This window comes from Balaenoptera acutorostrata, chromosome 3 (assembly GCF_949987535.1).
Source record: "Balaenoptera acutorostrata chromosome 3, mBalAcu1.1, whole genome shotgun sequence".
NCBI classification, from domain to species: Eukaryota; Metazoa; Chordata; class Mammalia; order Artiodactyla; family Balaenopteridae; genus Balaenoptera; species Balaenoptera acutorostrata.
The window spans coordinates 168,599,755-168,613,973 of NC_080066.1; the positions used below are offsets into that span (position 1 = coordinate 168,599,755).

Here is a 14,219-nt window from a genome sequence, read left to right on the forward strand (position 1 = left end):
CTGGTAACTGACTGTACTGCTGAACTGAATGAATAAGCATTTTCAGAACTCTAATGAAAAACTGATGAACTCATAAAAGTGCTAACAAAAGATCAAGATGAAAAAAAAAAAGAAATTAATTACATGGGACTGAGTGAACTGATGAGGATGAGTATAATTTTTGTGACTTTCTGTCTGAATTAAAAAAAAAAAAATCCCACAAGGACTCAGAGGAAAAGAATATACAAATCAATTTTCACTGCAAAGTAAAGGAGCTGTTACAGTGGAGGATTACTGGACTGAATGTCAATATTATGACATAGTATAACTGTGTTTCATGTTTGGTAATTGCAATCATTGTTGCTTTTGTTGTGGTCATCCATGTACAATGCTTGGTGTCAGTCTATTTATCTCTTGTAAAAATAAAATACAGTGTGTGTGTGTGGAAAAAAAAAAAAGAAAAAAAAAAGACAAAATAATAATACTTTAGCCATTAAAAAAAAAAAAAAAAAAGATAGGTGAATTGGCTAGAAGTAATTACCAGGTAACTCCACCCTTGCAGGAACAAGATGAAAAAAACTCTAACAAGCCCTGCAGCCTGTGCCCTTTGAGGTGGTGCCCTAGGAACACCATTTGGTCCTGCGTCCAGGTGTTTCTGGAGGATTCTGTAGACTAGAGGTCAGCTGAATCTGCCTCTGGAAGATGGTTGCAGCTGCCTCAAGATAACCATTCACCAAGGGGATTATCCCAGTGTCCCAAGGACAGAGGGCGGGGCCCCTCAAGCCTACAGAATGGTTGTATGACTGTTTTTGTGTCTGTTTCTACAAATATGTGGAAGAATTCCACCAGAGGCAAGCATTCATTGCGTGATGGTGGAGAGGGGCCTGGAGCTGACTCACCTTGGGCATCAGAGACCTGGTCTCGGCCAAAAGAATGGGATGATTGTGAATGACAAGATGCCCTAGGTCCTCACCCTGAGGATTTTTCTCAGAACGGTTTTCTAGATCCATGACAGTCCATTGAGTGAAAGAAAATAACAACACCTAGCACTGGTATCTTGTCTATTTCTGTCTCTGCCCTTTAGCATTTTATGAAGTTCATCTTGTTCGCTCCTCAGCTGTGTCCCGTCTGTGGACTTGACCTCACTTTACAGAGTCTCTGAGAGGGGCAGGACCCGGGTAGTGGGTGGGACGTGGGTGTCTTGATTCTCAATTGAGTGTGATTCGCTGACAAGGCAGCTGCCTGTGGAACTGAGGAATAGGGGTGTTGAGGGAGCAGAGGAGGGAAAGGAGGGTTTGGGGGGTAACTCTGCTGAGCAGGGGGCTGGGCAGCCACAGGAGGGGCTCGGGCTCCTGAGGCCAAGAGAAGGGTCCAGGGGTCCACCAAGGGGGCAGCTTGAAAGCACAGCCAGCTCCACCTGCTTCCTCTGGGATCTTGCGGGCATCGTTAGGGGGAAGAGCACAGATCGGGGGTCCATTCAGTGGGGGAAGAGTGTTTGCTCTACAGCTCCTTTGGACCCTGCTGGCCCGTGTGGACAGAGAAAGCCCTTCTGCTCTATCCTGGGAGGCCTCCCCAGCCCAGAGAGGCAGGAAGCACGAAGCCAGCCGCACTGGGGGCACCACACCCAAGGCCTCTTCTGGGAAAGACCAGGGCGATTTGCGGAAATTTTCTACTCAGCCAGGAAGGCTTTCATTGTCTCATCACAATCCCCAAAGCCAAAGGCAACCAATGAGCCTGGGAAACACTCTGAAGTGTTTGAATGGACAGAAAAAGTAAATATGGAACACGACAAACGTGCCTTCATTTCTCCACGCTCTGGTTCCCACCCCAGGGGAGGAATGCTGGCGTCCCAGTCACATCAAGCCTTTCAGAAATTCATAAAGGCAACACAGGCCCACAAAAAGCATAGTAGGTAGGGCCCTGGGAGTCTGGACTCTACTCCTAATTAACTAGGCAACCTCAAGATACCTCCCTAGGCCTCACCTTTGGAAACTATACCTGCCTTACCTACAGGTTTTAAGAGAGGCTTAAACAATACAATGATTGTGAAACCTCTTTGAATACCACAAATTTCTATACAAACATGAATGATCACATTATTAGCAATCAAAATATCACACTGATCATACATTCAAGATATATTTAAAAATGAATAAACTTCATAAGATGATACAGAATACATATGGTACATTCATCCTGTATGACCAAAACAATATACCATGCCTTGATCTTATTATTGTCATTATTTTATTATTAGTTTTGATGTTTTAGAGTTGGACAAATAGAATATGCTCAGTTAAGCGTCATTTCCCTTTCCTGCTCGTGGGAACACTGGATTTCTAAATGTCAGCATCGTTATTGTTTATACCGACCAGAATAAACAAAGACCATCTCTGAAGTGGAAAACAATGGTCCCATATAACTCCTTTTTGTCATGTGTTCAACAGTCAATAAAAAAGGCTTTTAGTGCTGACGTGTTCTTGTCTCATTCTCAGTGCGCCTTGCTTACCAGGTGATGAGATTCCAGGAATCTTCTGCACTGCAAGGAAAAGATCGTCAATGGGGTCCACCACATGCTTGATGTTCCTCTTCCTTGGTTGTAGTAATTGCCATCGGCAGCCCTTCCCGCACGCTCGATCGCCACCAGATGGTCAAACCTGCCAGGGGGGTGAGGGCACAGGGTCCTTGCGGAGAGCCAGGTGCCTGGCTGGCTCATGCCTTCCTGTGTTTGTGCGAAGGACCCTTCCGTCTTCGTTTCCTTCTTTCCTACAGAACTTGGTTGAACATCCACTGTGTGCCAGAGCCTGTGCTGGGGGTTGGTCTCTCAGATCATTTTAAGAAACAGTATCAGAATCTTTAGCAGCATATTAGAGACAGAGGCTGTGACAGCAGGAAGGCCAACGGTCAGGGTCACCATGGTAGATGCTGCTGGTGCCCCGCCCAGGTCTCCGTTAACCAGAGGGGCACCAGCACCCAGTGGGTTGAGTGTTGGCTGCTACCGGCCCACTGCTGCCCTCTCCCAGGATCTTGTTCGCTTTACAGATACAAAACAGACTAAAAAGGAATTGAAATAGAAGACAAATGACTCTAACACAAGATAAACTTCTTTAGACAGCAGGAGATAGAGAAAAGGCATGGATAGGATGGTGGTAAGAAGGTGGGTTCCAGAATCAGATTGTGTACAGTTCCAGGTCCTGATGCTGCTGGCCTTGGGCGAGTCGCTTAAACCCTCTAGCCGTCATTTTCTGCATCTGTCAGATGACCTAACAACAGTACGTGTCTCACACTGTGTCGAAAGGCTTAAGTGAGAAAATGCACAAGAGACACTTAGCACAGACCTCCACACCTACTCAGGGCTCGGTAAGTCACTTGTTGTGGCTGCTATCATGATTAGGAGGAATACTGTTTTGAAAATCTAATTTAAGAACATGAAAATTGCACTTTTATATCTCTCTAAATCCCCCCAAGATGGAGTTCTTTAAAATCTTAACTCTGCTATGGAAAACTGTACGGTAGTTACTCAAAATTTTAAAAATAGGATTACCATAAGATCCAACAATTCCGCTTCTGGGTATAGACCCAAAAGAATTGAAAGCTGGGTTCCAAAGAGGTATTTATGCAACCATGTTCATAGCGGCATTATTCACATTAGGCAGAAGGTGGAAGCAACCGGTCCCTTGATGGATGAACAAGGAAGCAAAACGTGGTCTGTACATACAAGGAAATATTATTGAGCCTTAGAGAGGAGGGAAATTCTGACACCTTATAACATGCGTGAACTTTGAGGGTATTTTGGTAAGTGAAATAAGCCCGTCACAAAAGGACAAACACTGTATGATTTCACTTATATGGGATACTAGAGTAGTCAAATTCTAAGAGACAGGAAGTAGAACAGTGCTTGCCAAGGGCGGGGGAGACGGGGGGATGGGGAGTTACTATTTAATGGGGACAGAGTTCCATTTGGGAAGATGAAAAATTACGAGAGATGGATGGTGGTGATAGTTGCACAGCTATGTGAATATACCTTATTACCACTGAACTGCACACTAAAAAATGGTTAAAATGGGAAAATTTATGTTATGCATGTTTTACCACAATATCAAAAAAAAACCCCTTCACTCTGAATGCTTTTGCTGTACATGTTTTAAAAATCAAAATCTTCCTGCCTGTCCATGTCCTTTGGTTGTGCTAGAAGGTGGTACACCTCGTATGCTTGGATGGCAGGCCACAGAGTAGGTGTTAGAATGTGGTCCTGAGGCTACATGCCCAGTGCAGGAAAAGGCAATCACTTTTTCTGAGAAGCAGAACCAGGAAGTGGAAAGAGCTTTGACGCTGAATTTCCTCTTGACGTATATCAATGGCGACGAAAAGGCAGTTCAGAACAAGAGCTCCAGTTGAGATGAATACATCCTCTGCTCTGGACTTTTCCCCCAGGGGAACTCATTACATACCTTGTGACGGTGGATTGATTGCTTTAGGCCATAAGGGTCCATTGAGCTACAGCGGGAAGTAATCCAGTCCTGGGAGGCCTGCGCCTTGGGAAGACTTAATGCATCTTCTCCAAAGACAGCGGAATCCTCTCTCCACACAGTCAGATCTGGCTCACCCCCCTCCACGCAGCAAACAGAGCAATACCTATGTTATCTGGCATCAGGGGTCCCACCCGAGAGAATTTTCTAGTTTCTCCCTGAGTTGCCAGAGCTTTGTTTATATGCCAACCTTTTGGAGAAATAAACATTTCTAATATGTGCCACACACGTTCTGGCAGCTTTAAATAGCATGTCGGATCCCCCATCAAACTTTTCCTTGGTGACTCAGGGTCCTCATTATAAGTGCCAGGTTCTGCTGGGAGCTACAGGGCAGCTCTGCCCTCCAGGCCTCTTAAAGCAGTGTTTTAATATTTGAAGTGGATACTTGTTAGTGGTTGTGAAATAAACATTATTTTTTTAAAACATCTTTATTGGAGTATAATTGCTTTACAATGGTGTGTTAGTTTCTGCTTATGTGAAATAAACTTATTAGGCCAGGTCAGCATTTTCTGAAAAGTGGACCAGAACAGGATAGGATAGGATAGGATAGGATAGAATAGAATAGAATAGAATAGAATAGAATAGAATAGAATAGAAAATATCAGGGTATATTGAACACAGCAAGAGTAAATATTGTTTTTTGAAATTTCTGTTTTAGTTATGTGTATGTGTGTACTGGTTTGCAATGCAAAATGTATTACTGTGGATTGTTGTCAAAAAAGTTTGCAAAACACTCAAAAGTTACAAGATCTGAAATATATCCCTACATATAATTAAGAAGTATTTTTCAAAAATGTTTGACCACAGCACACAGTGAAAAATACACACACACACAGTTTCACAAGACAGTACTTACCATTACTATACAAGAAATACAATGATATGTCTATTTCTATTTCATTTTCCAAAGATGCTGGTCGCCCCCCACTGAAATGATTTCACTTCTCTTTAATGGGTCGTAACCGAGTTTGAGAAACTGCTAGTTTTTGTTTACTTCATAATTTTCCGATCTTCTCCTTCTGTCAGGAAGACATGCCATCTCTCAGGGACTTGCTACTTCCAGAAATCCTCTGCAAAGGCCCCAGACACCTTGAAACCCCCTAGCCTCGTTGGTGAGTCTGGCCCATCAGGACACTGGGCGCCTGGCTCTGTCCTCTCTGGGGAACTGAGATGTGTAGAAATGCTGCTGTCAAAGTTAGCAGCACGTGGGCTTCTCCACTGTCACCCACTTAAACTGGGATGGGACATACATACCTGGGAGACTTGGGGTTCCCATCTCTGCATAGAAACGCCTGAGCAGCTTCCGATCGGCCTTGGTAAGTTAATATTGGGATCTGCCTCTTCAGAACACCTTGAAAATAAAGGCAAAGGGTGGAGCCATCAACCCTAGTGCTGCGTTTGGGAAATTCATTTTGGCTTTTCAAAAGCTTCTTTGGAAAGTATCCATTATTTACCATTATTGAATGACATCTACCTGTAGAATACTTTGCTAGGTAAGCCAAGACCTAGACACAGAGGATACTGAAGTTTACTTTCCGTCCTGAGTAAACCCTAGAGCTGGCCGGCATGGGAGTGGAATCGGGCTAGTGTCACCAGTCTTGTGGGTGAGCAAATACGCTGCACACAGATGCCCACAGTACCATGTGACCAGAGGCCTGTCCTGGCCCGCTGCCATCGTGAGTGCTGGGGACACAGTCAGGTGCCTGTGGTGACAGTGAGCCAGCTCTCTGATAAGCATGTGACATGCAGACTCTCAATTTTCACAACAATTATGTGTGATAAGAACCATTATTTCCCCATTTTACAGAGGAGGAAAATTGAGGCTCAGAGATGTTAAATGACTTGGGCAAAGCCAAGTAGGTAGATTGGTGTCGTAACTAGTTCCCAGCTTAAGTTCTCATCTGCTCTCCACCCCCACCCCCTTGACTATCTTCAGGGAAGTTCAAGAAAACAGAGGAAAAATCCCAGAGTCTGGGCCTTAAGTTAATTACTGGCATCAAGTGATTTCCAAAGTGAATTTGACCCTTAAAAATAGCACACTTTCTAATTATAATAATAATACATATTATTATTGTAGAATATGTGGAACACACACACAAATCCCAAAATAAAATAAAATTGATTTGGTTTCCATGAACTAAACCCCCCTCATAGCTGTTTGAGGTAGAATCTTTGCGTATTCGCTGGCCCAGGACGAAGTCTTATCCAGCGGCTAACAGAGGGCCTGGGACAGGGATGGTGGACCCAGTACTCACGGTCCCGGTGGTTCTGCAGGAGCTCCTGGACTGCTCTGTGGCCCAGCAGCAGTATCAAGGGGCAGTTGGGGGAGCTTTGGTTACCCCCATAAGCTCCATCATCAGCCCCTCACCCCCTCACATAAAGCCAACCCAAATAAGCACCTTGTCTATGTTAAAACCATACGGCCTCGAGACGGCTGCTTCCCACCCCAGCTCCCTTGTGTTGTCACCCCAAGCCCTTTGGGAGCTGTCGCTGCCACCCCAGTGGGTCGATGGGTCAAGCTAAGGGCAAGGAGCCAGATCACTGTCAGAGATCCTAAAGTGCCCTCACCGGGGCTCTCCCAACCCCCCTTCTCCAGTTCCACCCCCCCCCCCCCCCCCCCCCCCGCCTAGGGGGAAAGACAAGGGGAGGGCAGTGGGTCCATCAAGGGACACTCATGAGGCACATTCTATGTGTGACGTGACACCCCAGGGAATGGGAGGCAGTCACGACAGGTCGAAAGACCCAGCCCCTCTGTGTGCTGTGAGGGGCAGGCTGTTGGCCCCGCAAGGGGGTTGAATAGAACCAAACAACAATTCCTGGCTGTGTGACCTTGGGCAAGCCACGGGACCTCTCTGAGCTTTGGTTTCCCCCTCTGCAGAATGGGGTTAATCAGGCCCTCTCCCAGGATTGCTGTGGACACAATGGTGTGATGTTTGCCCCAAGCACCAAGCTGGGGGCCTGGCACAAAGCAGGTGCTGAGTAAAGCCTGGCTCTTTATTTCTTTGAAATTGGATTGAGGATACAGGACACTAGTAAGACGGGGCAGCAGGGAGCCACACAGGGTGGGGAACATAGCATATCCCCAAGGTGGGGGCACACAGAGAGAAAGAAGCCCGGGCAAGGAAGGTCGGGGCAAGAGGAGACCCTGCACCTAAGCTATAAAGAACCAGTTTGTCAATTATCTTCAAGACAGGGAATCAATGACTGAGTTTTCTTCTTTAAACATTTCCCAGGCTTCAGTTATAAAAAGAACTGAAATCATTGTCATTAAAAGGCCAAATGGCTTCTACTTTCTTCATCCACATGTAATGAAAGTTCTGCAAAATCTAATACAGCGAATTCCAAGCCACTGTGTGGGCAAGACCCAGTACTGAGCTGAGGTCCAGCATGGAGCCAGCGGTCAGGTGAGCAGGAGGGCAGAGCGACTTCTGGGAAAGTGGGCAACACAAAACACCCAGCAGGGCAGTGGCCAGATGGAAGAGACTGCCGGCCTGTGAAGCAGTGGGCACAGTTGGCTGTCCCTTCTCCTTGGTGACAACACGGTCCTTGGTTTTCCTCCTTCCTCAGTGCTGATCCTTCTTGGACGAAGGACCCTGCTCTTCCCCTTGACCTCTGGGCGTGGAGCGTCCCAGGGCGCAATCCGGGTCCTTCTCTCTGTCTCCACTTATTCCCTCCATGATGTCATCCAGTGTCTTGACTTTGAGGCCATCAATATGCCAACTGTTCTCCAGTTTCTCTTTCCAGCCCAGATGGCTCTCCTGAACTCGACTCATGGATCTGATTGCCTGCTGTCTTCCCCACTTGCACGTCTAATAGGTACCCACACTTTCAGTTACCCAGGCTCAAACCTGCACTCTTATAAATTTTTTCAAATTATAATTGTGGTAAAACACACCTAACGTAAAATTTAATCTTATCCATCTTTAAGTGTACCGTTCTCTGGCATTAAGCGCAGTCACATCATTGAGCAAGTATCCCGTATCCCCACCATCCATCCCCAGAACTTTTACATCTTCCCAAACGGAAACCCTGTACCCATTACACAGTTACGCCCCCTTCCCCCGACCCCAGTCCCCAGCAACCACCATTCTACCCTTTGTCCCTATGATTTTAATTACTCTACCTACCTCATATAAGTGGAGTCCTACAGGTTTGTCTTTCTGTGACTGGCTTATTTCACTCAGCATAATGTCCTCAGGGTTCGTCTGTGTTGTAGCATGTGTCAGAATGTCCTTCCTTTTTAAGGCTGAGTAATATTCCACTGTATGTATAGACCACACTGTGTTTATCCAGTCATTCGTTAATGGACGCCTGGGTTGTTCCCACCTTTTGCCTACTGTGAACAATGCTGCTGGGTGTGAAAACGGGTGTGGAAATATCTGTTTGAGTCCCTGCTTTCAGTTCTTTTGGGTACATGCCCAGAAGTGGAGTTGCTGAATCATATGGTATTTTCTATCGTTAATTTTTTGAGGAACTGCCATGCTGTTTTCCACAGCGGCCGCCCCATTTTACACCCTCACCAACAGGGTTCAAGGTCAGGCCTGCTCCACCTTGGTCTCCCCTGTCCCAATCCACATCAACTCCATCCTCTCAGTGCCCTGCCCCAAACATTAGAGCGGTCACGACTCTACCTTCGAAACACAGACAGATCTGGCTGCTTCTCACAACCTCCGTCTCTACCATTCGCCTCTTTGGGGTCCCCTGAAACCAGAGTCTGAGACAAAGACTTGGGTGCAGGTGGTTTATTTGGGAGATGATCCCAGGAGGGAACAGGGGCAGTGAGGACGGGAAGGAGGAAAAGCCAACAGGAGGGTTTGTGCATTTTCAAGGCAATGGGGTCTCAGTTCCTCCGGGACCTGCGTGTCTCCAAAAGACGGGAGGCAGGGCAGCAGCTCCCACCCTCCACGGGTTAAGGGGGCCCTGGAGGCATTAGTCCCCATACTTCCATGCTGCGTGGTTTCACAGGGGTTTTTGGAGAATTCCCCACAGAGCACTGGCCTGGGCCGTCTGTGTGACTCAGAGCTTCCACCCCAGCTGTGGCTGAAATCACTGGGGCAACAGAAGGACTCGCCACAGGGCACCAGCCTCGTCTCCCGCCTGCGGTAACCTGGCCCATGTCCTGTCCCTACGCTTGTCCCTGCGGCTACCGGGGGATCCTTTAAAACCTAACCGTGACCTCTGTCCTCCATCCGGCTCCTCTTCTCCTTACCCACTCCAGGCCAGTCAGCTGGCTGCTGCCCTGTCTTAAGCCTGCCGGGCCCCCACTCCGCCTAATGGCCATTGTCACAGCCAGGGACACTCTTCCCGCAGCCAGCCCAGGCCTCACTCTTGCACCGGCTTCAAGCCTTGCTCACATGGCGCCCTGTCCAGGAGGTCTTCCCTGACCCTCTTGTTTAAGAGAGCAGCCCACCCCTGCGCCCCCCTCACCCCTGGCCCGTCACTCCCCGTTCCCCTGGTCCCGGGCCACTCTATTCCACAGCGTATCACCTTCTAACACACTATATACGCACCGTATTATTCTCCTATGCTGTTTACCGTCTCCATTACTCCATGAGGGCAGGATGCCTGTCAGTCTGGTTCACTGATGGATCTCAAGAGCCTTAAATAGTGCCTGGCACATATTAGGTGCTCAGTACACACTCATCGTGTGAAATGGATTCTGTATGTCCAGACACAGCCTTTTCACAACTTCTAACGTAGCAGGCGCTTTAGGATATGCCTTCCTGAGGGGGAAGCCCTTTTTAGAGGCTAAGAAGACGAAAGTACTTCTCTGAAGAATGCATTTTGAGGGACACAGAGAGACAGGCAGTCGGAAGCGCGGTAGAGTCACCAGGCTCCCGGCTGATGCCTGAGTGACGCCCGCAGAACGAGGAGAGATGAGGAGCAGCCGCTCACCCCGCACCCCAGGCCGGTCCTGACACACTGACAGCAGCATCCCAGGCTTGCACGATCAGCACTCTGGGCCCTGGTGCCCATCTGGGTGTTCCGGGAACCCGGGAAGCGTGGGGCACCCTGCCCATTTGGGCTCTGTGGGACACGGCTGTCTCAGCCTCTCCACCACTCTATTCTCGACCATCCTACCCCCAACTCGGGGGTCCAGGGCTGTCCCGGTGGCTCAGTGTCCTCTGCAGGTCACCCCTGCCTCTCACGGGGGGAAGCATGTGCACCGGTGGGATCTTGGGGCCTGGTGGACCTGGCTTCAAATTCCAGCTCATCATCCCCACCTGGTTAAATCACCTGGCCCTCTCAGAGCCTCAGTCTCTTCATCTATAAAATGGGGATAATGCTGTTTCTATCAGAGTTGTTCTGAGTGTTAAGGAAAACGCCCCGTGTCAGGTGCGTAGCACTGTGCCTGGGCACCCGGAGGAAGTCCCACAAACGCTGATTCCCTCCACCCTCCGCCCACGAAGGCTCATCTGGGTAAAGGGACTCCCCTCCTCTCACTGCTCACCTCGCTGTACAGCCTCGTCAACAAGCTTCTTGTGCAAATTCAAGGCTTTCTGGTCAACGACCATGGAGACCCGCTTCTTCAAGGCCTGCAGGAAGGCAGCCAGAGCCACGGCTCCCAGCGGGCCGTCCGTCTCTTCCGGAGGCTCGTGGTTGAGATGCGTGGGGAAGCCGGTGGTGAGGAGCACGGAGCGGGCGTGGGACAGAGACAGGGAGGCCCGCAGCAGCTCACCTGGACGGAGCAGGTGCCCGATCCCCCGGCTGCCTAAAATTACGCAAAAACAAAGTAAAATCACAAAATCACATAACTGTGTTTCAAGTAGCATCTTATGGGGACAGTAGCTTGGTTTCTTGTTCGTTTGTTTTTGTTTCAGGAATGGATTTGAAGGTGTGGCAGACCCCTCCCGGTCCAGTCAAGAAGGGTCACTGGGTAAGGGGCCCACCAGCCTCTCTTTCAGTTAAGTGTGGCCCCGAGACCAGGTCCTCTCCATGTGACAATCGGAGAGCAGTGGAAAGGGAGTGGGAGTGGTGATGTGGCCTCCCCCCCCCCCCACCCCCAGCCTGGTCATACACCTCCAGGCTCCACTCCAAGCTCTTCCCTTCCTGGGGGCTGGGATGTTGACAGCCAGCGCCCCCTGGGGGTCTCATGATGAGATGCGGAGCTGCTGTGTCCCTGAGTGATCGCGAGGGAGCAGATCCCCTTCCTGCAGAGCTAGAACACTCACGCTGGAGGACCTGCCCTGGGCTGTTGTGTGAGAGAGGCACACGTTTCTGCTGTATTTGAGCAAAGCCTCTTGGGGGTCATTTGTTAGAGCAGTTTAGCAAGCGCTAACCAACACAGGGAATACAGAAGGAGGAAGGGAAACGGGGCTGTCTCAGCTGGGGAGTCCCCCAGAGCAGACCCTAAGACAAGGGCTTGGGGGCAGGTATTTCAGGGGAGAGGGAGCCCAGGAAAGAAGCCAGAAGAGGGAGGAAGTGAAAAGCCACGAAAGGATGTGTGAGTGAGCAGGTTAACTCCGAAGGCAATGGCGGCTCAATCCTGCTTGCGATCCCCTAAGAAGCCAAGCGGTAGCCCCTGGGGACTGTCCTGCCAGAGGACAGGGAGACTGAGCAGTACACACCAGCTCTGCCCCCTACTGGGTGAAGGCTGCCCGTCGGGGCGTTGACTCCCCGGCACTTCTGGGCTGCGCCTGCCCTCCTGGAGAAGCAGAGAGACCCGAGGCCCAGGTGGAAAGCTGATGTGCTGGGAACCGCCCACTGCAGCTGCAGTGAACCCGGGGGGGGGGGGGGGGGTGGGGGGGATGGGTTCGGCCGGGCACCAGCTGCATCTTACAGATGCCACCGTGGCTGCCAAGCCAGTCCCAGAAGGCAGCACAGCCTCCAGACTCTCATCACATACCACTGTGCCTTTGTCCATGCTCAGGCCACCTCAGGGCGTATCTGTGCCGTGGAAGGGGGGCATGTGACTTAGAACTCCCACCCCAGCTGCAGCTGAAATGAGAGGGGCGCCTAAGGGACGCAGGGGGCGTCAACTTGCATTTGACGTACCTGGACAATATGGAGGGACACAGGGTGTGGATTCTGGTTACGGAGGAACAGCTCCAGATTCAGCATCTGGAAACGTACATTCAAGTCCAGGCACTGGCACACCACAGCTGTGTGACCTTGGCCTCGTCCCTTGATTGCTCTGAACATCAGTTTTCCTACATGGAGCTGGGGGTGGTCCAGGTGGAGGAAGGCTGTGAGGCAAGGGCCCCTCACGTACTGCCCGTGGGAGTGGAAACAGGAACATTTGTCTGGAGGGTGATTTGTACCTTAGATTTGTACACTCCGCTGGAGCCAGCAATTCACTTCTAGGAATTTATCCTAATAAAGTGATCATGGGTATGTACACAAATGTAGTCATAAGGATGTTCACTGCAGCATTGTTTGTGGTGTCAAATAATAGGCTATTAATAAAATGGTAGAATATTCATAAAATAGAATTCTATGCAAACACTATAAAGGATGTTGTGGTGATATTTAATGATATAGAAGGATGTTCACAATATATTTAAAAGGGAAAGAAGCAAGTCCTAAAATAGTATCACAGTATGATTCCAATATATATATTGGAATATACATATATACGTGTGTGTGTGTGTATATATATATATATATATATATATATACATATATACATATATATATATATATATATATATACATTCAGTCTTATAGGTTCAAGACTGAAGAAAAAGAAAAAGACTTTAAGGGCAAACATAAAACTGTTAATAATGGTTAACTGTGATGTGATCCTGGTAATTTTTATTGCCTCTTTCATGTTTTCTGATGTTTCTACAATAAACATGAATTACTGTTGATAAGTGGGGAGAAGAATAACAACATCTTAAAAGAAAAAAATTGGAATGTAACCCATTTAATAGGATGTGGTGAGCATCGATAGAGAGAAGAGGGGAGAGAGACCTTTGTCAACTTGAAAGCAGTCCATCCATCTACGATGATGTTATTAGCACAAACATTACCATTATAAACCTGCATTTCTTCATCTTCTCCAGGCACCTCAAATGCCAGCCAACGTCCTCTCAAAAATGACTGAGTGGCTCTATTACTATGCTCAGTGACTGGTGTTCAATACATGGCCATCAATCTTATACCTGCTTATTTAATACAGTGGGAATCAGAAGCCTCTGTTGTTCTTGAGGGTTAAAGACGTTCCTTGATAAACAATATTGGCACCTTTGGACAGTCATAAATCTGCCTATCCCCCAAGTCTCATGCTTCAAGCCTTGACACACAGTTCACCCAAGCACTGAGGGGGTGGCTGTGGACGACCTCCCAGATCATTTTGATCAAGCAACGGGAGCACTGTGTCTGCAGTAAATTTACTTCCCAGTTACTTTTTTATCTGAGCTAATGGCAGAGCTAATAATACATCTTCCCTCATGACGCTTGTACTAAGCAGGAGAGCCGTCAGCCTGGGTAAGAATGTTTGTGAGACAGAAAGTATTGCAGAATTTTAAAAAATATTCACCAAGGAGGCCAACTATGTCAGAGACTCTGTGTATACACAGCCACGACTCTATGTATGTGTGTGTCCTGAAAGGTGCATCTGTAATGAGCAGATATCCCAAATTTACTGTGTGTTTGCATGTAAAGGAAACTGTGTTTTCTGCAGCATGAATGAATGAATGAGTGAATGAACGAACAACCTAACAAACAGACAAGCAGCTTTCAGCAAACCTCCTCCTATCTGGAACCAGC

General features: G+C 48.2%; 1 protein-coding gene across 1 annotated transcript in view; it reads right to left on the reverse strand.

Moving 5' to 3' along the window:
* DGLUCY (D-glutamate cyclase) overlaps positions 1 to 14,219 on the reverse strand; it is an 88,088-nt gene that overhangs the window by 28,492 nt on the left and 45,377 nt on the right. Inside the window, 4 exon segments of the mRNA XM_007180868.2 lie at positions 2,489 to 2,575; positions 2,578 to 2,636; positions 5,763 to 5,859; positions 10,960 to 11,220. Of these exon segments, the coding sequence (XP_007180930.2) occupies positions 2,489 to 2,575; positions 2,578 to 2,636; positions 5,763 to 5,859; positions 10,960 to 11,220 (504 nt within the window).